Below are 28,000 nucleotides of genomic sequence, written 5' to 3'. Positions count from 1 at the left end.
TATGAGAGTAAAGCTGTGTGTTTGTTTGTTTGTTTGTTTGTGTGTGCCTGCACACTAACTCAGTTAGTTTCAAACGAAGGCGGACAAATATTTTGCCTTTCATTGCCACATTTCTACATATGCAGAACAAATATTTCCTCATGGTCATTGCAAAAAAGTGCTCTCTGAATCATTTTTTTTTTCCAGATGAAAAAGTCAGACAACAGATGATTATGCTATCGCCGGGTACTGTACAGTTAAGCAGCCACTGCTTCTCAATAGAAAAACATATGAAAGGGCAAGCATTTATGAGATGATTATAACATATCTATGCAGCAAAGGGCCAAGGCTGGAATCAAACTGGCGGCTGCTGCGAGTTCGATTCACGGGGCGCTCTATCTGGCTACTGAGCCACCAGGCACCCCATCAGGTCCACAGCTTTAAATATCTGTGAAAGTCAGACTTATTTGCAGAGGCCTCTTCCTCTTCAGATATGAATCCAGCTCTTGAAACTGGTAAAAACACTGATCAAAGCATGGATATGTTAAAAAAATGTTTTTTTTCCCCGACACTGCTCGCTGCAAAGTGGCTACAAACTATGATGCGTGTCTGTTTTGTCCATTCTGGGCTTCTGTGGAAACATGGTGGTGCACAATGGCACACAGCGTGGATGAGGACTTGCTCTCTATGTAAATATAAACAGTTCATTCTGAGGTAATGCATTTTTAGGTGATTATACACTACAGAAACCATGATATCATATTCCATTTCTGCTAATATATCCCCCTGAATCTTTCACACTGGACCTTTAAAAAGAAAAACTATGCAATTTGGAACGCTGTGGTAATGTAGGTAATTTTCAAATCACCTCACAGCTTTAGTGCACCGCCTCCAATAGGTGCTGAGGATCAAATTCTTTTGGATACTGGTCTCTCTTTATACCTCCGGATATAAGTGATGCAATTATACATGTCTCCGCAGCACATTTTACTGACTAAATTCCATATTTGAGGGTATGAAAAGGACCATAATTATACCATCCAATGTAGGGCATGACTGAATGTAACAAGAGATCAGAAACGCCTGTGCTTAGTGGAATCTCTACAGCGCAGCCTGGCACTGGCGGCGCTTCTCTCTGTTGGACGCGCCGACTATCACACAGCACATCCTGCCTGACAGCCTCTCTTTCTCTCGCTCTCAAATAAAAACAGTCAGTGCTACAATTTTGCGCACACTCACAGTGGAAGTCGTATTTCAGCACGTGTGCGCACAGATGCAAAGACATATACTGTCAATGAAGTCAGACACTGACACACTGGAGATACTCTAAAAACATACATCACTCTCTCCCTCGTTCTCTGCATTTATGTCACTTCTGTGTATCTCCACAAGTACTATAAATAGCAGACAGACATGCACACACACACTGACACAGATTTGCACACAGCATAGTGGATTCAGAGGGAGGCGTATCTCCTTGTCAAAGTCAAGAGGAATCCTGCATGCTAGTGGAGATTAAAAACAATGAAAGTGAGTCCTTGTGTGTTAAGCATGTGCGTGTGCTTTTGGGGGGGAGAAAAGAAAAAAAAGGGCTGGTATGTTTTGCCCTCCCTACTGTGTAGAGGCGTATTTGCATTAGGTAGATAAAGGGAATGAGTTTGAGATGGAATCGGAGAGATAGTGCAAGTGTGTGCATCAAACTCGACACCGATCCTCGTTGCATCTCACATGATAGATTCCCTCCCTTCCTGTCACTCTCCAGTGAGCCTGCTCCTCCGCTGCCTCAGCCCACTGCCAGCAAAATAACCTGGTAGTTGCTGAAGGGAAAGGCCATTGTGTTAGCCTATGGAGGGATTTCAGCTGCCAAAAGCCTTATCACAAGAGTGTATGAAACCGCAATCTCCCTGTGTGTGTGTGTGTGTGTGTGACCATTTATGTAATCTACGTAGCCATGTCGCCGCGTCGAGTGGTTTGTCACCTCGTGATCTGCCATAAAAGCTAAGCACCCACACAGAACTGTAGCAAACAATGCCACCATATCTCAACGCTTTATAATTTAACACTTCATCGGTGGCAGATATGCCCATACACACACCGCCCACGTGTACACACGTATACAAAAACACACACGGATTTAGACTTTGTAGAATGGAAGGGACCTCCTGATGCCTATCGAGGCCTCAGATGCCTGCATCTGGGGGGGAAATGGTTTTCTCAACAGATAAAACACACACACACGTACAAAGACAAACACACATTCAGACGCCAGCAGGAGCGATGGGTGCCAATGTGAACCCTCTGTTCCAGAGCACGGATCCTGATATCATTCATTCTCCCTCTGTCTGTCTGTCTTTCTCTGTCACTCAGATGCTCTGAGGTGTGTAAGATCACACATTCATCATCTCTCCAAAGCCTACGTTCTCTATCTGACACACACACACACACACACTCGAGCGGGCAACACTTTTTGTCCCCTCTTTTATCAGAAAAAAATTGAGGGATTTGGTGGCTAAACGACCCAATGCACCCCTTGTCTCTCTCATCTCGATAGCACATTCATTTCATGCAATCTTCTTCATGGGCTTTGCCAGAGAGGCGACCATTACAGCTCGCCGTCTCTCCACTATGGTGGGGCTATCATATCAGCGGGGATAAATACAAAGGACGGGGTGCATGGCATTTATAATTCCCTCCTGTTTCAGGTGAGCAAATGACAGCCATTACACCCTGCACTCTCCCTCCTTTCACAATAGGAAGAAATGGAAGTCACTGAATATAATCACACTCAAGAAAAAAAAGGCAAAGATCACAGAAGTACTTGATGCCTTAATGTGTAGGGAGAGAGATGAAGACGTGCTTGATCATTTACTGTGTCGGCACAACGGCATCAAATTATACATATAGTAGATATACAGTAAGTGTATCTATTGTATCTGTGGAAGACGGGAAAGAGGAGGGAAAGTCGTTGCTTTAATGTATTCAGATTTTACACTTAAAGATCTTCATCATTACTCCGAGGAGATGATAAAGCTCTACTTTGTTTTTCTTCCCTCTCTCCCTCTTTTCTCCGACTCCCCTCCTTCTTACATAACGCCAGCGGCCTTCGAGTCAACCTGCAGTTGGAAAGTGATCATTTAATAAATCTGCAGAGAATTTTATTATTAACTAATTCTTCTGCCTCATCCCTGTTCCTCTCTTTATCCCACTCTTTTCCTGCCCCCTCCACTTGTAATTAAACAGGGATTCCACCTGCAGCCAAACTCCACCACTCCAAATGAACAGAGAGGGAAATTAAAGTGATAGCCCGATCCTGCCTCACAGCCTGTAGGGCACACTGAACTTCTCTTATCTTTGCTCTTCTCCCCCCCCAGGCCGGCTTTGTCTTTTTCTCCTTCCCTGGTGTGAGTTTGTTCATTAGTACGGCACAATGCTGGCGGTGCATCATTACTATCGGCCGGGGAACAGAAATGAATAAAAAAGAATTGGTTAAATGTGTGTAATTTTGTGTTATTTGGTCATTTTTAATAACACCCTGTAAGTTAGCAATGTTGTGTGCGTGTGTCAAAGATAAACTGGTGCTCACGACAGTAGCTGACTCTGACTGAATATCAAGTTATGCAGATGACTGCAAGCAAACTGGCAAAAATCATGGAATTTGATAAAATGAAATCATATTAGAGTTCCCTCAAATTTACATAAGAATTTAGGGCTGTACCCGATTTATGCAAGTTGAATCACATTTGGCAGTTCCATACAAATATTTCACTACTCGTGTTTTGTTTTTTTTCATATAACGTTTTAAACTTTGAACGTAGCTCAGAGGCACGTTCAGTGTGACAGCGTCATTTGTGTAATATAGTAAACAAGTTAACGGCGCCAACAACAGATTAGCAATGTGCAACATTTTTTTGCCAACACTCAATATTAATGGAAGGTTATCTATGAAAGATGACTGTAGCGAGTACTGTCATTACACACACACACGCACACACACACACACACACACACACAGAAATCCATAACTTTTTCCAAAACTTTAAAGGATTTTACAAATTCCATGACCTTTAGAGGTTTCCAATGACCATATGAACCCTGCATATACATGTCAGTGGATCAAAGTAATAACTTCTGACCTCCATATTTCCATCAGCATGCTCTTTTAGTGCCCCTGGAAAATATACAGTACACATACTCCCTTTGTCCAGGGCAATATCAGTGTTTATTTATTACACGTTGTAACTTCACCTCTCATTTCCTGGTCTACTTCTGATTCTCTTCTCCATCACTGCCTATCTTCTCATTCTGTCATTCATTCCTTCATTCATTTACTGGTGCCTCCTTCTCTCTTCCTTGTCCTCTCATGTCCCCACCTCTCCCCTCTCCAGCTGGATGGAGGACAGATTGACGTGGGAGTCAAATGAAGCGAGGGACACATCAACGACCCGCTGCCTCGTCACAGCTGACGCACCACTCAATCCGTCAACCACCAACCAACGGTATCATATCATAAACTCAGTTAACAGAGCGGGCCGCTGGCTGCAAGCGCAATATTGTTTTCATTCGAGGTTCTCGGAGGTCAAATGAGAAAGCCATCCATTGCGCTGTCAGGATTGTCAGCGCATGATAAACGACTTGGATACAATCAATCATTTTCACTTATCTTTCCATTCCAAAGAGGGTAAGACCTCCCGTACACAAAAAAGGTAGTTAAACAAGCTTAAGTGAAGTTTACTAATAACATATCACAGATTAGAGCTTCCTGCTCTGCTATATTTTTACCAACTGTCATCTTCGGTGTGTCTACAAAATAATAAAACAAAAAGCTGAAACTCAGGAACAACAAATTTATACAGCAGAACTTGCCCTAATCATGCTAATGTTGCCCCATTACACTGTCAGTCCTAAGTGCTGGAAGCATGCCGAAAACATGATGGATGTCAAAGTGCATTTAAGGTGTGGGGTAAGGTTTGACCCTTCGGTGCACAAACAGATTTGCATTTAGTCTGGAATGCCATTTCTCCTGTTGGCAGGTGCTAGAAGTGTTGCCACACACACACACACACACACACACACACACACACACACACACACACACACACACACACACACAGACTAATTTTGAGCAGGCTGCCTCATCTTGCCCTGGGGCATAGCCTGGGTAAAAATAAGGTCTGTTTTACGCAGACAGAGTGCACAGTTTGGACTGTTTCCAGCAGCCAAGACAGTGAAAGAAGAGGCCGATGATGACTCACATGGATGACAAATTTTATAAAGTGTCTATAAAATATAATAGGGCTTATAGCTTCCTAACGATCTGCAACAGGCAAAGAGAGAAGAACACACACGACTCAGAAATACGCTGAGAAACAGCAGGAGAGAAACAGAGAGAGAAGACAGAGGTAATACTTCAGAAGGGACTTTGAGTGAGCTGAGAGTTCTCTCCAACCTTGCCTGCCCCACTTCGTTGACATTTTTCAGAAGTGTGTCAGGCAGCGATGGCTGCAGCACATCAGCTCTGTTCACTTGCCTTGTTAGACCACAGCAGCCTGCAGCTAAACTGGGACACAACATAATATGCACATCTAAACACCTTCATAACTCACAGCCACACACTAGAGGGGTGAAGCAGCCACACTGTAAGAGATGTGGTTAAAAAGTTTCCCGCTGATAGAAATTAAAGGACGCTTGTATTAACGTCTTTGATGAGATGCGAAGATGCGATACTTCCACAAATTAGCTTGTCGGATTTCCCTTGAGGGGTTCAAAACTGGGGGAAAAAAAGCATTTGACTTTGAACGATCTCACCCCAGTATAGTACACATTTTCAATAATTCACACGTACAGATCTGCATTTGCTACACTGAATATCAATAATTTAGCAGCATGAGTGTGGCAGTCGCAGCACTTTCGAGCAACAGTTTATATGCTGAATGTAAAAATCCTGGCATGTGTTGGGAAAAAAATCTTAAGCAAGAAAACCATGTAGGAACATATTTGACAAAATCTAACCACTGACTGACTGCACAGTTGCTGGCAGGATGAGTTCATGCGTTTTGCTAGTTTGCTGCAGGGTAATGGTATGACTATGGGAACACTAGGATGGATGAATGACTAAGAAGTAACAAAAACAGCTTGAACTGCTACCAAATGCCCTGAACCCATGTCAAGTCACAACAACGCCAACCGCTGAGTAATGTACTCTGCTTTCAAAATCATATTCATTCAAATTCATCATAATCTGCTCCAAACAGGAGTTGGTTAAGTGCCATTTGACTGCACGTACACTCGTATAGAAGGTGTGCCATTGTAGATTTCAACATGCTCTGTATTCAGTTAGAAATGCTAATTTAAGGTTATGTGCATTTAAGTGTAAACTCACTTCTGGTAAGTTTAAAGGACTAAATGTAACTACACACATGTATCCAGTTAATTTGGAGATTTATACCACTTATCCCATAAGAGTATAAGGGACAGTTCATCTCAAATACAAAAACACAATTTTTTCCCTTCCCTATAGTGCTATTCATCAGTCTTTGTTATTTTTGGTGTTGTTGAGTGTTGGAGATATAGGCTGTAGAGATATCCGCCATCACTCAGATGTAAGGAATAAGATGGCACAGATGTTGGTTTATGGTGCTCGCCATGTCTACAGCCGATATCTACAACGCTCTGCAACTCACACAACAATTTAGATAAATGAAAAGCACTATAGATAAGAGGGAAAAAACATATTTTTGATTTCAACTGCCCCTTTAAGTAACAGATGAAATCATTATGCATTATTGTTGCATCTTAATTTAGGTAATCCAAAAGTTAAAGTTAAATTTTTGTTAATCAATTAATCAAGGTCCTTTTCTGTTGATGTTTACTATTGTTGGTACCATTAGCTGTTCATATTCTCCACCTCATGCAATAACCTTTGTGCTAACTTCCCCTTCCACTGCTGATTTCAATAACTGTTCATCACTTCAGGGGAGGTTTTTTTTCCCTCCCTCTGCAAAAGGTTTATTGCTCCCATTAAAAAAAACGGACGCTTTGTTAGTGTGTGATTTGTACTTTTAATTTCCATACTGAACTCATGGTGAAATGAACCCCCAACTTCCACCGACAGCACCTCATTCATTCTACCCAGACACCCTCGTTGTGGCTGACAGATGAAACCAGTGTTAACACAGCACAGTAACATAGAACAGCAGCAGCTCATATTAACAGTGGGACTGACCTGCCCCTGTCACTCAAACACCAACCCAACATCCATAATCACAGCCCATTCTATAATCTGACTGTCCCCTTTATACCAGAACATCTATTTAACCCACTAATAAGACGACTCGTGTGTGTGTGTGTCTGTATGAACGAGAGGTACAGAGAGAAAGATCCAATTAGAGGACAGCCAATCACTGGATTAATGAGAGAGTACGGATGACAGATTACTCTGCTAGTGAGGAATGGTGACAAAAATGGAGGATGAGGGAATGGCGCGTAGTAAAAATGACAAAGGGTAGTGAGAGAGGGTTAGAAATGGAATAAAGATGGAGAGAGAGGAGATGAAGAAAGAGGAACAAGGAACACAAAAGGCTGAATCCTCATTCGCTTTACAAATCCCTTTAGAAATGAATAGGGGTTGTAGGAGCAAAAATCTATAATCCTGGAAGAAAAACAAATCTAACAAAGAGGACACAGTCGCAGGATGGAGGAAGGGAAGAAAAAAGAGACCGCAATGGAAGAGAAATTAAATGAAGGATGAGAAAAATACTGAGAGAGCATTTTATGCCGTACAGAAGGATGCTGCATGGGTATGTGTGTTAGGTTAGCTTTCTTCTCCTAATGAGTGTATAATGTGACACAGACAAGCAGGGGTACAGTGTGACTCTCAGCATGATGTCCCCTGCCTGAAGCTGGGTTTAAACCTCTCTGTCAAGGTGCTCCAGTAACTCTTACACATTTTCATTTGCCTATATTTATAGTTTATTGTAGCATGAACACAACACCACATTGATGTGACAAAAAATATCAGGCTGTTTCCGTCAGTCTGCAAGGTAATTGTGTTTACATAGAAAGCGATGATACCAAGTTTGGCTCATCACAAAATACAAATTTGTCGAGATAAAGAAAATGACTGAGCTGGAAAAACCTATATATAGCCAAAGTAATCATATTTACTCTCTTAAATTCACTTTGCGATAAAGAGCGATGATTGCTGCGAAGACATGGTTTGCATTTGTTTACCATTAATGAAAAGTAGAAGATTACTGACTTTTCTCAAGTTTGTTCAAGTTTTCTTCACTCTCAAATGCTGGAATCAGAGAAATGAGAAACTCAAGTTGATCGATCTCAGTTATTATGGTCTCCACATGGTCTCTGTAGTTGCTTTACCCCATACATGTAGTTCAACTTCACGTCTAGCAGAGACTCAAAGTCTCACAAGAAATGCACAAATCAGCACAATGTTTTGCAATCTGCAATATTCTTAAAAGGATAATTTCACCCCAAATGACAATTTGTGTATCTATTACCCACTCTGTGTGACTTTGGATTTGAAAAGAAAGCTTTTTTTTGCATGCCTCCACTGAATGGACAAAAAATTAAAAAAAAAAATTCCTTTATTTAGATTTAGATCTAGATTTAGTTTTTTGAGCTCTTTGCCTTTATTTGATAGGAAAGCTTTTAATGTGAAAGAAAGAGAGAGAATGGATGACAAGCAGCAAAAGGTCGTGGTTAGAACTGAACCTGTCGCAGCTACAGTCATAGGGGTCCTCCTTAAACAACAGCAAAACTACCAAAACATCTGTTCACAAACTCCAACTCCTGAATTTAAAGTGAAACTTATATGTGCTCTTCAAAGCCAGACTCCATTGACAAAAACAGTAATTTTACCTCGCCGAACATGCCAGTCTACCGTTGCCTTTGTTGAAAGTTTGCTTGTGTTATTGTGTGACTTTTGTGAATCCAAACTAATCGTTTAAAACACACAAGTCACACAAAACCACTAAAAAAGGAACTGCTTGAGGCAGTGGTAGACTGGCAGTTCCCATGTTCAGCAAGGTAAAATTAAGAGTTTTGTCGAGTCTGGCTTTGAAGAGAACAAAGATAAGTTTCACTTTCAGTTCAGTTCACTGTTGGAAAGGGCTGTGCAATAAGTACTGAGCATACGACTGAATAAACATATCAGTTATATTGCAAGTTCTGTGTGAGTTTGTAAACAGGCATTTTGATATAGTTATGCGGTAGTTCAGTTCATCGAGAATTTTCACTGTGTTTGGATTCCTTGTTCACCAGATCCATATCATGCGAGAAAAACAAAGTTACTTCACAAATTCACATTAATGGGGGGTGAATATTTCCTTTCTCTGACACTCTCATCACCCTCTTTCCTCTAACATCAGAGTCTGACCCTCGCCATCCTAAATTGGACTCTCACACCAGTAAGAACCCCAAGAAGGTCAGTCTGTTCCTTGGCCTGGCATCACCAATCTTAGGGAAAGGGTTTCAAAAGGGTTTCAAGGCTACAAACAGCAGGGGGGGAGCTGTATCGACTAACTCTGTTCTCAGCCTCCTGTTGTGGCAACCCACCTCCTCTTCTCTCTTTCCATCATGTGTTTCCTCTTTCTGTATTTCACCCTTGTTCCATCTATCACACTCTCTCTGAGAGTCTGGGTCCCAGGCCCCAGAAACAGCAGGTTTCCTTCTGCTATCGACCAGCCCAGGCTGCTTTAAAAGTGTTTGCCACCACTGGGAATTTGGAATGTGAATGTGTGTGCAAGATGTTATTCTGAACCACCGCACTGATCCAGGACACAGATCTGTTATTCAAAACTTTTGCATGTACGGGCGACCACAACATGACCTTTGAACTTGGCTTTGTGAGGTAAAGAAAAGCCAACAGAGGAAACTCATAAAGAAACATTTATCTATCATATTGTAATCAGGAAGTCATTCTTTAAAAAAAGTGTTATCGCTATCAGGAGCGATATCAAATAAATGTCTGGCATGTTAAGATAACAGATTGTTTCTGAAGTCGTGAAAATGTGGAAAACACATCATCTTTTGTATCTTTATTTCTTCTCATTTCCAGCTCATTCTGTGACCCTCTTTGACACTCAATAGAGCTTGTTTTGACTCGAGGCAACAGCATGACAGGGAACTATTTTTCTCACAGTTTACAGGGGAAAACCTTCAAGAATCAGCTTGATGTGGAGAAAGCTGTGAGAACAAACCTGTTATGCCAAAATATTGTCGTAACATGTTCTCCCCTTTTGAAATGAAGCAATTTGCACTCATTTCCTTTAGTGATTGCAAACACTTGGGAACAGTGTTGTGTTTAACCGTAAATCAGGACAGGTAATACGGCGGTGTTTGGCAGCCGTCTGAATCTGCACGACAAATCACACTTAAGGTGTCACTGAAAAATTCTTCAGTACACTGTGGTGATACATGTAATATCAAACAAATCTATAAATGTTTTGATCTGTAAACAAACATTAAATGGTTTAATTGGTGAAATACATTCTTTGAGTTGCATTCATTCACTCTAATTTGTTCTTGAAACCCTTTAACAGTAAAGAAGCATGTGTTTGTGTTGTGTTCATTAACTGCTTTCTACATTTGGGCGCATGGTAATTCCCAGATGTTCCTCCTAAACAGTTAGTGGAGGTCAGCCCTCTAACTAGGCTAATAGACTAATTACTAAAAAGGCCTAATACACACTCACGGGACAACTATTGGCCAACAAAACTCACTTGGTTGCTTTTTTCAATATAAGCTAATTGGCATGCAAATTAAAAATGCTAAATTTGAAACACGATGTTGGGCGATAATAGTGAGACATAACGGAAGCAAACATAATGGGAAGAAATGGAGATTAAGTATTCCTAATAATTCATTTGTTATTCTGTTATATCTTTGTAAGCCCAATTACATGCACTGTAATCCACACGAGGAAAAAAAAAATCACTTTGCTGTTTAATAGATTTGTGTAAAAGAGGAATATGTAATTGGATGCTATGACAAAACAGCATCCTAAATACCCTAAACTGGTGTCCCTCCCCTCCCTTTCTTTTCCTCTCTCTGCAAAAGGACCGACTGAGACCTCCGGAGAGGCAATGAGAGCAGCATTTAAAAGGGCACCCTCTACTCACTGTCTGTCTGATATTTAAAGTGTTATCGGGATAATCTGGGCCTCTTAAAATGCACTCGCATTCACACACATATGGCACAAACAAATTGCACTACACATCAGCAAATACTGACACTTTCATGGTGCCAGAGAGGTCTATAATCTGCTGGAAGCTGCAGACAATATACAGGGGCAACTGGGCTATCGCTGCCAACAAAACAGCAGTGGCCCTCTGTGATTATGGGTGGCAGGAGACAAAGAGGAGGGAGAGGGGGGGATGATATGCATATTATCTAAACTTAGAGCTTTTGCAACATTATTTCTAACAGTCACATTAATAATGGCCATTAAATGGAGCTACATTTACAGCTACACGGAAATTCCCCATGAATTCTTCAACTGGTGGCTTGATTTGGCTTAAATGATATGATTACTGGCCCTTTTACAGTGTTTGATGAAAATATAATGCTTGTGCTGAATGGTAAGAAGTCTGCATGTTTGCTGTTCGGCTACTTCAGCCCTTAAAACTATTAAATCAAGAATCAAGACTTTTCTGTTTGCCACTGTATTTTATAACTAAAAAGAAAGGAATCTGTGTGCATGAGTGTCCTTCACATGTCTCAAGAAACGTTCAATCCTTCTACTTTACACTTGGTTGTGTATTACTTGAGACCCAAGGACATGCAGTGTCATATTTGATGCACTCTGGATATATTTAGTATAAATAAACTAATAAGCAAGCAGCACTCTGCAGCAGTAGGGGCAGGGCTTCAGGGCTTCAGGGCTCATTAACAGCAGTTCACTTTTGCTTCTGGATACTGGATATACCAACGTTATAACCAAACTCTTCTTCAGTTCCCTGGAGACCAACACGAGCAGATAGCCTGCAGGAACAGCGCCACTACCGCTGCATCTCAAGTTGTGTGGGTTTACCACTCTAACTTATAGCACTAATGAAGTTACCACGGGGTAAAATACCTCCACTAATTATATCCGTGCTCTACTTTAAAACTGTGCTAGGTTTGCCAAAGCAAGGGACTAATACACCTATTTGGATTAACTCCTCCGCAAAGTGTATTTTACTTTATTCTTATTTTAATTGTGTGTTTTAGGAGAGGGTTTAGTTATTTTGGGGCCCCAGACAAACGACATCTTCATTTACATTTCAACTTTTCTCTAGCTAAGAATGTATGGATTGGCAGTAGTAAAGAAAAAGAACTCAAAACTTTTGTTTCTGAGGTAAAACTATTAAAATAATAATAGATAGATATTACTAATGCACACTGCACACATTCACTTAACTTATTTCAGGATACAATGTGTTAGAATAGTAACATATTTTAATATTTTTCATCTATAAATATCTTAATAACAAATCTATGGCTTGTTGGGGACCTTTAAATTGGGGACCCTGGCAATTGCCTACCTTGCCTATAGTCGGCCTCCTTTTGAAAACTTAGTTTTCAGGTTTACTTTCTTAGGTTTGGGCAACAAAAGTAAGTGGTTAGGTTAAGAAAATCATGGTTTGGCTTAAAGTAAGAACTTTTGTTATTAATGTAATGTCACATGAGGTATGTCACATAAGTCACTTGACATTTGTCACTAGCGTAGGTAGTCATAACAGCACACTATGTTGTTATTTAAATAACTACATTGACTTCTGGTTTCACACGGGACACAAACAGTGGGCTCTGAGGTGAAAGTCCAGGGTTTGTGTGACATATCCACCTGCAAACCCACCCACCCACCCCCACTCTTTTGCTCTTTGAAGTACTGTAGTTGGCTTAAGTGTCATTAAATGCCACCAGCCGATGCATCTCCACGCACTGCTAAAAAGTGCCTCTTTGTGTCTGTATCTGACGCAAGAATCGGTATTTGATGAGTTAAGATATACCGGATGTTATATTGTACACTTTGAATTACCTTGTTGTTGAAAGATGCCACACAAATAAATGTGCTTTGCCTTACCTACTGAATATGTATCACATGTAGCATAAGTGCATATTCGTGGCTGTGTCTTTTTGTGTGTAAGTGAAAGTGAATTTCCAACACTGTGCATCATGACTGTGTGTGCATTTACGTGAGCACAGTATGTGTGTTATGGACTTGGTGCTATTTCAGAGAGGTTTTGCCTCTGATAGAGGTGTTCACAGTCTCACTGTGTCTGCGTCCATTACACAGAGTGCTGCTATTTCGCTCCACATTCCATGTCATCAAAGGTACTAAGAGAGATAGTGTGTACGTGTGAATCAGTATGTGCGCACACACACACACACACACACACACACACAAACACACACACAAGTGGACTGAGACCACTTTCCTCTCTCCCTATAATTCAACACATTTATTCACTCCAACTCTACTCTCACAGTCTGTGTCTATAAAAAGACTTGGTCATAGCATCCAACAGTCTATCTAATCCCTTTCTCTCCTCCAGCCAGGCTGTAATGAAATCCTCTACGCTACACCAAAGGTTATTGTATCCTGTGACATAAGAAAATGATAAATGCCAGTGGTTATGATATTGACTCAGCAGGGAGGGGGCTTTTGATGAGTGTGTTTGTGTGTGTCTGTGTGTGTGTGAGTCTGACCTGGGTCTCAGACATGACATAGAGGTAGTGGTGATCAGAAGAGAAGGCCATGTCTCTGAGGATAGGCCCGTTCTCCACCGCCTGCACAATCTCATACTGCTGAGCACGAGAGGAGCCATCAACCCGGATCTGCAAAAAAAAAAGCACAAAACCACATTAACAATTCATGTATTTAAAGATACAGGATTTTCTTAAAAACAATGTTTCCACTCATACAGGAGTAATCCCCCCCAATCATCCTTAGGACCTACTCTCAGTATGCATGGGTGCATTTATGGGTGTGTACCCCCCAAAGCGCTCAGGTGAGATCAGGGCCTCATAAAAACGTAGTGACCAGGAGCCAGATCATAAGCAGCACACATTTTAGAGACACAGCCACCCAAAAAACATGTAGAGAAGTGAAATGCTGAATGACAGTGAATCTGCGTGGTCATAGAAAAATATTCATATAAAAGTATTTAAATGTAATTGTGTGTATATATGTATGATTCACGCATGTCAATGGTTTAGATGTTGTTGCAGACCTCAGAGTCCTTCACTGACTCCAGGGTGCCTGAGAGTTAAGATACTGCAAGAGCGAAACCTTGAAGATGTTTGGACTACAATGATAGACACATCTGTATGATGTGTGAAATGTGCTGCGTAAGGCTGAATGATTCTTCGGTTACAAGTTTTTGGTGTCTTTGTCCATGTATGTGCTGTAACAAGCCCTTCTCAGATCTGATTTGTCATTAAATGCATATATTCTTATAAGTTCATCCTATTCTATTATTATATAATGAAGAGTGACCAACAGTTTTTTAACATCACTGGGGTTGGCTTTTACTTTCACTTTTGCTGGTGAGTAAGTTTATAAACAGTGCACAACAATCCTGCATAGTATAACCTTATAATTTCTGACCAATGTAGCCCTCACATTGTTTCACAGGTACTATAGTAATAATAATATTTTCTTAAAGAAACTTTCAGACCTTATATGAAGTACATAATAAAAAACTTTAACTGCTAAATTTGTTTGATTTAGATTTGCTGAAGCAAAGCCAGCTGTAAAGAAAGTTTAATTTATGAAATACCAAAGTTATTTTAACAACTAAACTGCAAAACAACTAAATCCTTGTCTTAGAAGCTGCTACAATAATAAACATCTGTGGGGGTAAAGCAAGTGTCCTTAAGTACATTGTGTTACTAATGCTATTGCAGATGTAGAGACTAATACAAAAAAAGCCAGCGACTTAATAATAAAATGACAGGGCTGAAAATAAAACATGTAAAAACAGAACAGCTGGAGTAAAACAGAAGCAAAATGAGAAAGAGAAATGTTGTTTTCCACAAGGAAAGACTTAGCAATGGAACAGAGGTGATGTCTAGGAAAACAAAGTGTGCAATTAGGGACTAAGGTATCATTAAAAAGGTACTTTTGAACATTATTTCTGACAAAATTGCCATTCAACCACATACAGCCTCAGGATTTTCCCATGCATCATGGCTCCCCGTGCTGAGTCTGAGAAGCTCATCTTTCTCTATCACAGTTCCAGCCATTCAAAAAGTGATTACAGTAATTAGGCATCTGGGCAAGAGGTGTGGTTTGTGGGCCCCTAGGTGTGTTTACTCAGCAGAAAGTGCATGGAATTAGCCCTGTGCACACTTGGTGGTGTGATGGAAGTGTTCTGGGTTGTGCCCGAACATCTGCTTACATCGTCACACACACACACACACAACGCGCAGGGTGTGTTCCAAATGATCCTTTCAAAATCTGGTCCTCTGGCTGTAATTTCCCATTAACACAAGGCCTTGACATATACCTATCCAAGCAACTTTCAGCACCCAGTAGAATACACACACACACACACACACTTGCAGACAGGTGTGAAGCAAGTCTTGTTAAAGTTGTGATGACTCTTAGTGGTTCTTTGTGCTCCTCAGCACTTAAGGGTTCATGGGTAATAGGCACAAACGGGAGATAATTGGACAGGAGGCAGATGGTCGGGCAGACAGGTGAGTCACTTCATGATTAATTGTTAATTAATTACGATTTTTAAGGTCAAAAATCATTAACTGTTCTAAGTAAATTAAAACGGTGCCCACTAAAATCCAGAGCTGGTCTTTGTTATGTTGAACCAACAGAGCATAGTTACCGCTTGCCAATGAACAACAACACGAACCATCAGGAAAAGTTTCTGCAAAAGATCTCAATGGCTACGGAAAAATAATTGTACCTAATATGACAAGTTTGTTTTGATTTCACTCCCTCTCAACTTTTGCTGTTTGTTCATTGTCCTCCATCTGTTTCTCTTCTCATGGAGCTGAACTGCCAGTAAGAGTGATTTCAGTGATGGTCAACAGTGCAGGATGCACCACAGTGAATGGGGTTGTACAGTTGTGTATTTTCTATATTAAAAAAGAAAATTAGAAAATTTTAATCTATTTTCTGAAAATGCATGTTGCTGTTTTTAGATCAATGTGTAATTAAGATTTTAGAGTCATTTTTCAAATTTCCTATCCTTGGAAAGGTTGATAAAAAAACAGAAAACTGAGATTGAAAATCTGAGGGTTTTTGAAATTCTAGGCGCAACACAGACCATAAAAATTTAAATTATTTGCAACATTCCTTTGCATTTGTTTAGAATTTGTCATTACCAAAAGCTAAAAAATGTTTTGAATATGCTGCTGAAAATGTCAGGCCCATCAACACTTCCTGCTTTTAAAATCCAGCTCAATTTGTAATTGAATTGCCCAGTCCTACACTGTAGCATGATCCAATCAACAAGCATCAACTGCTCTGCTATAATTCAAAGGAACATCTCTCTGTCTTTGCTCAGACAATCATCTATTGTATAATAAAGACAGAAACTTGAGTACGCAGGGTGCAGTTAACGTCCTGCCCTACTCCTGCTGCTTCTACTGATATCCAGTTTCACAACATGCGATTCTTTAAACAGGCACCATCTTTCACCCTGATTTCACCCTGCGCTCCCTTGCTCTTTGTTTGCCAGTCATTCTTCTCCTCTCGCTCTGCCTCCTGCTTGGCTTGTGTAGTGATCTCGATCTCAAAGGACCTCTAGTTCTGTGTATCAAAGCCTCACACACTTTCACTGGGAACCATTGTATGTGCTTGGGTCAGTTGTAAAGAAAAGAACAGAAGGCGAATAGGAGAGAGAGAGAGAGACAGAAAGAGAAGAAAAGAGGGAGGTAGGAAGAAAGAAACTTCTGCGCGAGTCGAGGCCAGATTCAGCAGGTGGGGTTATCTAAACTGCCTGATCGGGTGAGTTAATTTGAGGCGCTGTGCGTATGTGCGCTGTACGCAGCATGTGAATGTATGTGAAGATGTGTGTGTGTGTATCAGCTTACGCCCACTGCATATGAGAGAAACGTGGAGCCAATTGCCAAGCAGAGTTAAAGGGCTGACAGTCAATGGCAAAGGCTGAATATAGAATTTTATTGTGTTGGGACAGATCCACAGTCACCAGGGAGCAGAGGGGCTTCAAGGGGAAGCTCCTGTATATTATCCCTCAATCTGACCACCAACAAAACAAATGAGCCACAAGGGAGTGCACAGCATGTCTGCAAGCACGCAACGCAGGCACACTGGCACTGAAGGCGAACACATATGGAAAAACTGCTGATTTACATCAAAGAGCAGTGGACTTATTTCTTCAATAAATGGCAGTATTTAAAAACAGATTTATAGTGTACTTTTTTTAAACACAGCAGGGTCACCCTGGGCTTGTAGGTTTCAAAACACAGCAAACTTCCTCTCTAATGAAATCAAACTTTGAGCTTTAACCCCTTTGAAACCTGAGTAAATTGGCTTAATTTCTTCCAAAAGTGAAGAAGGCAACTAAAGGCAAAATCATCCAAAAATTAGCAAGAAATTGGTAATAAAACAAACACAAAAAACAAACAAACCGGAAAGTCAAAATAAATTAATTAATTCTCTGAAATCATTTTAAATACAATAATTCTACTAATTCTAAATAAAGTTAGTTTTAGAAATGTTTCCCTAGCTTGTGAGACATTATTTGCTCAATTTCTTGCAAATTGTAGGACATTTCTTGCCAAGTTGCTCACTTGCTTTTACCCCATGTTTTTAAAAGAAATCAAACAAATTTGCACAGGCTTAAAATGTTTGAACACTTGTGAAAGGCGTCTAAACACAGCACAAGAGAAGTGATGCCACTCCACATTTCAAAGGGTTAAAGGAAAATTCCATCAAAATATTCACCAGCAACAGCATAATAATAAAACTACTAGTGCTTTTACTTTTTATTTTATTACCAGAAAAGAAAGACAAATGACAAATAAAAAAGCCTACTCAAAGCAGACCAAACACAACCCTTATCCTCTCAATGAAAAGCTAATGATCATGTTTTTTTTTTTTTATTATTATTATTAAACGGCTAATCCTAGTTTCATTGTCAGCAACAGTAATTATCAATATATCTTAAAGTAATTTTTCATCAGCTTAAAATCATTAAGGCAGCTACAGTGGTGCTAGCCAATATTATCTGATTCCTTTTCAACAGTAATAAAGTGGATTAGCTGCTCTATGCTAAATGGATTACAATGCTAATCTCTGCTATCACATTAGCACGACACAATAGACATTCACTGCCAGACAGACTTCATTTCGCCTGTGAGTGGCGGGAAGGTGAGAGATGCATTGGGCCCACACGTTAATGCACACATTCAAATTAGTATTGTGTTCACACGAGCTGTTGCGTGTATAAAAACATTGGCATTTCACTCTGTTTTTTTTTCTTTTTCACACACAGTCACACACGCGCACACACACAGGCTGTCTGGCTGGAGCTACTCATATGGTAATTTCGGGTACTCTGGGGTGAGAGTTACTGGTGCTTTTGACTCACAGAGCACACGTCCACAGCCCTGCAAAATGTGTGTAGTAAACAGCTCTTTCGATGGCTCTGCGTGTGTGCATCTGTGGGAGAAATCCACGTTATACCTCAGATTATAAGGAGAAAATCCTATTCCTCCATAAAACGACTACCATGGCTATCAACTGTATCCCCCTAGTGGCTGTGAGAGACAACTACACCAACACCATTACTGATGACAGAAAAAAGACAGTGGCTTCTGCAGTAAAAATGTGTATGTGACAAAAACTCAAACACTCAGCTATAATACTCATGAATTATATTTAAAATGACTCAGACCTTCTGAAGTCAGTGCCTCATTTTTTTGGGAATCTACTGTTAAAGAACAGAAGGTGAGAGCAGTGTTGATATATCAGAAATACTGACAACTGCAAATACATTTAAATAACAGTTCCAGTGTTACGGCTCAGAGAACAACAACTGCGACCCCGCATGCAGATGGTATTCCTGCTTCAAATCTGTCAATAAAAAAATCTTGTGCCCAAAGTGAATATCGCTCTCTCTCCATGGGGCTAACAGCTAGCAGAAGGTGTGATACAGACAGGGAAGCCATTCCGGTGTGAAAACCGCAGGATTACCCTCTCTCAGTTGCCTAGTATTGGCACTGTGCACCACAGAAGCACATGGAAATTACCGCACTTCCTCTGACTCTGCATGGAATCCATACTGAAGCAGGTTAAAAAGATACTGGTGGAGTCTTTATCTAATATGAATATCTATGGGAAAAATGTAATAAAATTTGACCAGAAAACCTAATTTGATTAAAAATCTAAGGGTTACTTTGGTTACAAATAAAAACATATAACAAAGTACACAATCAAATATCTAACACAAAAGCAAAAAATAGAAAATACAAAAACATAAAATTAAATTAGTGCAAAGACAACCTAAAGTGAAACATTAAAAAAAGGGCAAACATAAACCATTAAAAAAGACCAACTAAAATACACTATAACACTGACAAGTAGATGACAGAAAATTCCTGCAACAGTGTTTTGCAAGCCCTAGAAGGACCAGTGAGCACAACTTTAAATTCCTCTGCAGAAGATTCAACATATATGGAGCTGCATAAAGTCTCCTTTGCCAAACTCCCTAGATACTGTACACTTGGGAACATAGTCTGTGAAAGCAGAGCAAAGCCATTTTGCTAAATGTACACGTAAAAATATGCTGGAAATAGGCCCAGAATAGCTTTGTAAAAAGAAAATGTCAATGAAAAAGTCTATAAAGTTTCAAAGCGAGCTACCCTACCCGAGCATACAGGGTGAAGTGATGCTAAGGGGCTAACAGTTGGTAATGACTCTTGGTGCACCATGACACCATGAGTCCAGAACATGCAAAAACTGAGATGATGCATTCATGTACAATACGTCCCCATAATCTATTAAAAAAAAACGGAAGGCCTAAACCGATTATGTTATGTTGTGCAATAAAATTAATGGCATGTTTGCTGGAAAGTAGTTAAAATTATGTCAAGTTGTATCAGTTTAAGAAAATACATTACAGTATCAAGTAACAACAAAGTCAAAACATGGATTGCTTGATTTGTAAGTGGCTGAATCCAACAGGAGACTTTAGATAACCCAGGTGGCCAAAATTACCTGGCCCAGCTTCGGCCTAAACTTGGCCGATAAAATGGGCCGCCACCCAGTTGCCTGACTCGACTTAGACTTGGGATGTATGACGCTCCAGAATTGGACCAAATAAATTGGCCCAATTCCAGTTGCTAAAACTGCCATCACTTGGCCATAATCATAAATGACCTGGCCCAGAATCAGCCCACACTCAGCATGCTTTAAGAAATAAGTCAGGCCGCGTCCAGTTGCCCAACTCAGCTGAGACTCGTATGAATGATGGCCCAGAATTGAGCCAAATATACTGGCCCGATTCCGGCTGCTGACACTGCCATCAATAGGAAAAAATAAAATTTCTTCTGTTGAAAATTGCATCGCAGTGCTTCTACTTACACATCCGAGCACTCGACTGGTGTGCCGTTATGTAGAAAGTACTCTACATCACGTGATGAGATGGATTTCCAACATTTTAGTGGGAGTGTGGTCAATCCCCAGGAGACATTAAAAACACACTGCTGTAGTTTTGTTAATCTAGATGGCGGCTGTGGCTACATATAGGAAATACAGCCAAAACTACTCCCTCTGGACAAGACCACATTGGGGAAACAGCTAGTGTGTTTCCTAAAACACACAATAACTAAAGGGGAGCAAATATGTGTGTGTTTCTGAGTAAGGACTGTAAGAGCGGTTGGAGAATTGTGTCCTTGCCTGCTATGGCATGGATTTTAGGGTGGCAAAAGGAAGGCTAGTCACACAGAGTTGCAGTCTGTTAAGCATGGCACCCACACTAACGCACCATGGCTGGAACACACACCATGACCAACATACTGCTGGTGGAGGCCAGAATAAGCTGCTGACTATGGTAGCACTGTGGTCTGACATGGGCCATGCAACCACAGTGAGGTGAGTGGGATGAAGCAGAATGTCATCCAAAGTCACGTAGCATGCTGGGAAACTGAAATTACCACAACATTTGGGTGAGGAATTCCACCAAATCCCTGAAACGTGCACGGGCAAACCCAGAGTCAATGCCAGCATTTCTGCAGCACAAAAAGGGTCATGAACTTTATTTCTGCTGAATATCCACATGATAGAATGATACGCATTGTCACAAAATTTACTTACAGTGCAAAATGCTAAATATATTAAATATGGATCCCTTGTTTTGTCATTATGTTGTCTTGGTCATTAATTAACTTTCTTCCAGTGAAAATTGTACTTTAGTACTTCTAGTTACACAGACACACACTAAAATGCTCGCAGCCGGACCGGCTACCACAACAAAGAACAGAGAAGCTCAGATTACAACACACAGAGAGAGTGTGACTATTTAGGACACCTTTACTCCACTTTATCTATACATTGCAAATCGTTATTTGCTACTATGTTAATGTATTTAATGTCATAAACAGCATCTTTAACAAACTCTTTCAGTGATTTAATTCTGAAAGGCTTCAGTTCAAGTCCAAGACTCCAAGAGTAAAGTGCACACACAGAGGTCTCCTGAGGTCTCCTCTTTAAGCCCTTGGGTCCTACCCTCTTCAAGATATCAATCAGAAACATTTTGGAGTGCCAACACCACAGCCACATGCCAAATGCAACTGTAACCCAACCTGCCACACTTAGCTCAGGTTTCGACCCTCTTTGTCAAACCACAGCAGAGCGTTAGGTATTCAACCAGGCAAGGCAGGACATGCAACAAGAGCCCGGAGAGAGAGACAGTTGGAGACAACTGAGACGAACATTCACTGTGAAAGAGGCACGAAGAAAAGAAATAACGTATCGTCACTACATAATGGCAATGTGTCTCTCCACGCATTCTATTCATACCGACAGGAATACAATGGTGGCTGTCTGATTGCCCAAATCTGTCCAGCTCACTGAAACATATGGCAGACAGAGAGAAAAGAGGGGGTGATGGGGGGTGGAGAGAATAACAGAAGGAAAGGGAGTTAGGAGGCGGACTGGATCTATCTCTCAGTGTCAATCAATGCCAGGACAAACCCTCCACTTCCACATTCAATGCCTTAATATATATAGCTTTAGGCGAGATGGACTGGTGCGAGACTAGTGGGGGAGTGTGGATGATTTGACATTAATCTCAGGGTATTAACAAGGATGCGGCACACTAATGTGGGATGCCAGGCTGGTCGTGTAGCATTGCTGGAGCAGAGATCCACTATTCATCGCCAGGAGTTATTATGGACAATAAAACATTGACGCATGTTTTCATTCAGTCTGAGAGCAAGACTGGCCAGAGAGGAAGGCACTAAAGAAATGTGGTTTCTCAAACAAGTACTGCAAGTGACACGTGAATGACTAATGCCATGGTACTTCTACATCTACGTCTTTTGGCATAGTGTTTTATGTTTTATGTTTTATGACGAGCTATAATGGAGACAGCTTACAGTTATCCAAAGGTACAACATGAACTCAATGCTTTACTGCCTTTCTTTATGGTAGTAAAATATTCATTCAGTTCATTAAAGAGCCTTAAAAAAATACCCTCTTCTTTCCTTCCTTCCTTCTTTCCTTCCGGCTTGACTCCTCTCGCTATAGGAGGATGAGTGGGCAAAAAACCCCACAGAGTGGAACTGAACTCATTCTGTGCTTTAATTCACCATTCTCTGTTTTATGTTTGCGATTAGGCATATCTGCTACACAGCAGGATTTTAATTAATGTGTTTCCCCCCGTGCCTGCACTGTCAGGGAAGGTGCTTTGTGGGTGCAAATCAGGGAAATGTCATTGTTAGCAGGGAAGTAACTACAGAGACTTGCGTTGGCAGTGTCGAAACTATGCAGAAATGTGACCTCTACAATGGCCCTCCTGTCGGGCTTGGTTTTATTGAGGTTAATCCTCTGCAGATGTTTTATTTTGGCTGGGTTGTTTAGAAACAGGAAGTTAAAAGAAACTTTTGGAAAACCTCCACGGCTCAGTGGTATGAAATGAAACTACGACCAAGACTAATTAGAGGGTGACCTGGGTGTGACCATGTCAATGCAGAGCAATAAAAATTAACTGTAAAGGAGGAAGAAGAAAGTTGCATAAATACAGTAGATTTTCTATAAGAGCAGGCTGCAGGCCAGAGAGCTGAACATCAGAACATTTCCTGCCGACTGTTTTCTTACTGTTTCAAGTCACGTCATCATCATGTTTTAGACCTTGGCTGTTTTTAGCTATGTTTTAAGTGTATGAAGGATTTTGGTCACCAGAAGTCTAAATCTTAAGTTATCAGAGAAATAAGCTGACTTGATGTTAGCTGCAGTTCGGCTTACAGTACCCCCTCAACGCACGTCTTGTGTCAACCGTGGAGCTTAGGAGTCACACTGACCACTTCGTTCAGTTTTGTTTTTTGTATTTGTTCTTTTAAGATTATGTAACAGTTGGAGAAAGACAGGAAATTACATGCAGCAAAGGGCTGAAGGTTGGAGTCAAACCCCCGTCTGCTGCAGGGAGGACACAGCCTCTGTACATGGTGCGCTACTATGTGCGCTACCAGGCACCTTTTTTTTTTTTTCCAGTTTTAATTAGCAGATTCATTTGTTCTGGGGAGGAGGAGACCTCTGTGGATAATTCACCACAGTTCAATAATTCACCCAAGTAAAATCCTCATGAATGATGAACACCAAAGGAATCCTAACCGAAATGCAAGCTGGGCCCTAGAAACAAGATGAGCTAATGTTAGCGGCAGGTCAACCAGCAGCTCTTCCCGACGTCTGGCTGCCAAAGAGCATCAGAGAGACACTGATTCTTATTGTAAAACTGCTTTAGTCATTGTTTTGACCTGTTTTCATTTTCAGGTCAGCATGGAAGACAAGGAGACCTCTGTGGATATTTTGGCTCCCGAGGCTTTTACTACAAAGCAGAATTTGGGGTTAGCAAGGTAACATCACACGTAACTCTGGGCTCTCAGTATTACGAAGCTGGTTTAGATCATTTATAACACTAAACACATAATGATGATTTTAGCTGCATTTTTATTCGGCATGGCATTATTGAGTGTCACGATTTGGCTGATTTTACACTCTGATTCCATCACTGCAGCTCAGAAAAACATGAGACACTCATGTGATGATAACTTGAAAAAAAAAATGGAAGATTTTCTTTTATTTGAAAAAATGATCCACACACTGTTAATTGGCTCCCATGACTATAAGTGCAACTTTCTGGTCAGTCATTGACTACTTTTTCACTCTTTACTTCTAGCATTTTGGAATTGCTATTATCACCCAGCTGAACATGGCATGATCTTGTAGAAAAAACTGAGTCAGAGTAAAAAAAAAAAAAAAGAAAATCAATTTTAAGTTTAGGAGGTGAGAAAGCAGTCGGGTACTTGTGTTTGTTTCTATTGGTGCCACTTTAGTCTCCACCACCTCACATCTGGGATCTGACACTACAGCAGACAGAGCCGCAGGGGGACCCCTGGCTCACTGACTGACCGGTGTGGCATTAAAGGTGTGGTACCTGTTAGCCTGCAGCTCCATGCGGCGTACTAATCTAACCTTATCCCCCTGCTGAGAGATAGACAGAAAAAAAGCAAGGAGAGAGGCAAAGAGAAGGACAAGAATGTTATTGTGAGGGATGATGGTGTTGGACGTGAAAGGGGACAAGTGTCTGGAGGCTTCCTAACTCATTTCTCCCCCCTACTCTCCTCTCCTCCCTCAATCTCCCCCATGGCTTCAAAGGGTGAGTGGCAGGTCTCCCTGCTATCATTCCCTTCACCGCTGAGCTGCCTTAGAGCACTGTGACCAGGCAGGGGGCTCACAGCTCAGCTTTTGTTACTCATTTCCCTCCTCTGCTATTGCTTTTGCTCTTTCCCCCCCTCTCTCCCTCTCTATCTCTCTCTCCCTCTCGTTCGGTCTCAATCTGTAAGTCATGAGGTTGGACTGAAATACCTGCAGGCTTATAGCCAGTTCAATCTTGAGAACATTTGTGACCGCTTGACTTCTAACAACTCACTTTCTTTCTCTGATGTACTTTTTTCCCTTCTGTTCTTTTCAAAATTCAACTCCCTCTGTCTTGCTATGTTTGTTGCAGACTCTGTTCCTCCACTGCAGCTGTAACTATGTATTTTGAATGTTGACTCCCATTCATCCACACTCTTTTGATTGTGCTCGAACGTTTTAAGGCTGAAAAGCCTTCAGTGTGTCCGCCGTCAGATGTGACCAGAAATGAAAATCCTTGCAGATTTGATGGGTTGTTTTTCCATTTTCTTCCCCGCAAACCCTGTTGGTATATCGCTATTGATGGTACTCATTTTTACAGATAATATAGGAAAAGGGCCTTGCACTTGTTGCTGTAATCTATTGGAAGTGAACAGGAAAGGCCTCTTTTGTCAAGTGAATAAGACAAATTTATTCAATGTGCAGCAGCAAAAAGCCTTCCTTCCTCTGGACAATTGTCCATTTCCTATTCCTTATTCAACACCTGCTCCACCTCTTTTCTATCTCAGTCATCTCACAATTTCTTCGTCCATCGATTTTTCACTTTTCACAATATGCATCATTCCATTACTTTTACTGTGCAGAGAACATGTCAGAGCTCGTCTCTCTCTACACAACTCTTCCGTTGCTTCTTTCTCTCCGTCTTTTCCCATCCAATTCCTCTTTCACTGTCTCATTAGAGCCGCAGCAGGGTGTTAGAGGCGACAGGTAGAGATCTCCTGACAGACCTCATTTAGTGCCGACAAATACCTGGTCAGGCTGAGAAAAACCCTTACGCACATTTCTCTTTCAAACCAATTATTTCCTCTACTGTTTTTCTTCTCTTTCACCATCATTCTGCAGTGATAAGAGCTGCTGTTTCCCGCCACTGCTGCTGCAGCCACTGGCTGGGCCTCAAGGACCCCACGGAGGCAACGGCATAATTTGAGCGCACATCACCACCTGTGTCTCTATTAGTGGTACAACCCGGTGGCAGGATACAGAGTGGTGTGCACCCCATTATATTTTGTGACCAGAGGCCACTGTGTGAGAGCTAAAAGGCTTTGGGAGCCATTAATGAAGTCAACATGCTCCCCTGGAGTAGCAAGGGCGCCAAATCAGCCTATTGTGTCGAATCAAGACTTGGCCTTTCAGGCGACCCAGCAGTGCTCAAAACCCAGAGCTATAGATGCCATTCATTTGTGAGAGTGTGACTGGGAAACTGTTTCAGCAGGGCGAATGGTATAAATACAGCCTGCTGGGTTAAATCACGTTGAGATTATATCCAGGGAGCAGTATTTTGAGCGAGTGCGCATGTCTGACAGAGAGGGAAAGGTTGTATAGTGTCCACACCTGTGAGAATTGGAGCACCCAGGAAGCTGGACATATGGCAGAGCAAGAGGTGGCTCGCTTTGATGTTAGAGAAGCGAGGGAAGAGAAGAAAGAGGAGAAGGCTGAGGAATAAAAGATGGAAAGAAATATCTACCTCCACCTCTCTTTTTCTGCCTATAAATAAAATAGGTTCCACTTCAGGGTCTATTTATTGTGAGCGTTTGTTAAATGTATGAGGTAATTAATGTCACCCACATGAATCATATTGATTCTGAATATTTGAAACTGTTTCATAACACATTTTTCCACAGTATCAATACACTGGTACCAGCTGGGCTTTCTTGCTCTCTCTTTTATTATTAATGTTTACTACACTCATTCTGCTGTTCTCTCATACCAAACAAGAAAAGATAAGTCATTGTTGTCATTTTATAGCCTTGTTGTGTTTGTCCTTTAATAAGAATTTTAAATTGTATGCCCTCAATGTCATTTTTTCCCAGTGGTATCGAAAATGGCAATGGATATCAATATTTTTCAAGGTACTGTATCAAAGTTATGCCCAGGCCACACTGCCTGCATGAGCAACACATGCTGGCTACTTTGCTGTACTGCTGCAGCCTGCATGTGCACAGTGCTTACACAGACAGCATTGTTGCTGCAGCACTGATGCAGAGTTGCCTGCTGTTAAGAGTACTGTAATTCCACAGTCAAGAGTCGGTACTTGACTCATTTATGGAGCCGTGCAAGCCACTGCATTGTTAAGAACACAGTCCGGCGAATATTTTACAATAAAAAGTCTTGTGTTATCTGAAGAATGAGTTGTGTCCATAGAAACCGTGTCAGGGGGCTTTTTTTGCAAAAGAAAGCATTGATTTTTTTCATTTCTAAGACAGATTAAGCCATTGTAACTATAGTGAATGATGGTCAATATGATTATAAAAACACCATTTTCACTGTCCATTTTTGCTCAAACTGCACATGTGACAGAAAAAATAGGCAAAACTCCTTTTCTCTTCATGTGCCGTAGCTAAGCTGTGGCCGAGCCTTGCCTGAGCAGTGCTGCTCACACAAGCAGCGTGGCTGCTGTAACCTGTTGACATGGGCACCAAAAACACAAGAGGTTCTGTGGCCCGGGTGTTAGAAATCCCAGTATCGTGACAACATAACACTGACTTAAATTTAAATGAAAATTAGGTACTTTCTATCCCTAGAAATAAATACATTTGTGCTTTCTTGCATTAGCAACCACCAAATGGATTTCCTCCACTGCTCCCTCATTTCCCTGCCTCCTTTCCTCCCACAATTACTGGCATTCAGCCTTCAGATAGAGGAACTTTGGAGCCAAAATCTCTGCCAAAGTGTAGAGAGCATATGTGCATGGACGTTTGTTTAGGGAGATGGTTAGGTCCAAGCTGAAAGAAAAAGCAAAAGACCAAAAAGTCCCATATACATGTATACATGTAACAACAGAAGGGCAAGGCTGCCACATCCTGCTTCCTTAACTCTCTCAATCATCAATCTATCCAACCAATAAGGATAATGAATAGTGGATCTGTTTGGTTTGGTCAGAGGATCACTGACCTATGA

The 28,000-nt window shown here is 41.1% G+C and overlaps 1 protein-coding gene across 1 annotated transcript in view; it reads right to left on the bottom strand.

The window, feature by feature from the left end:
- The window catches only part of plxna4 (plexin A4), a 304,616-nt gene that overhangs the window by 118,658 nt on the left and 157,958 nt on the right, over nt 1–28,000 (bottom strand). The window contains exon 4 of the mRNA XM_042511045.1: nt 13,690–13,818. Within this exon, the coding sequence (XP_042366979.1) occupies nt 13,690–13,818 (129 nt within the window). The remainder of the gene's footprint in view (nt 1–13,689; nt 13,819–28,000) is intronic.

This window comes from Plectropomus leopardus, chromosome 22 (genome assembly GCF_008729295.1).
Source record: "Plectropomus leopardus isolate mb chromosome 22, YSFRI_Pleo_2.0, whole genome shotgun sequence".
Lineage (NCBI taxonomy): Eukaryota > Metazoa > Chordata > Actinopteri > Perciformes > Serranidae > Plectropomus > Plectropomus leopardus.
Note: the sequence above shows the minus strand (reverse complement) of the source record. Positions and strands in the feature narration are given on the sequence as shown.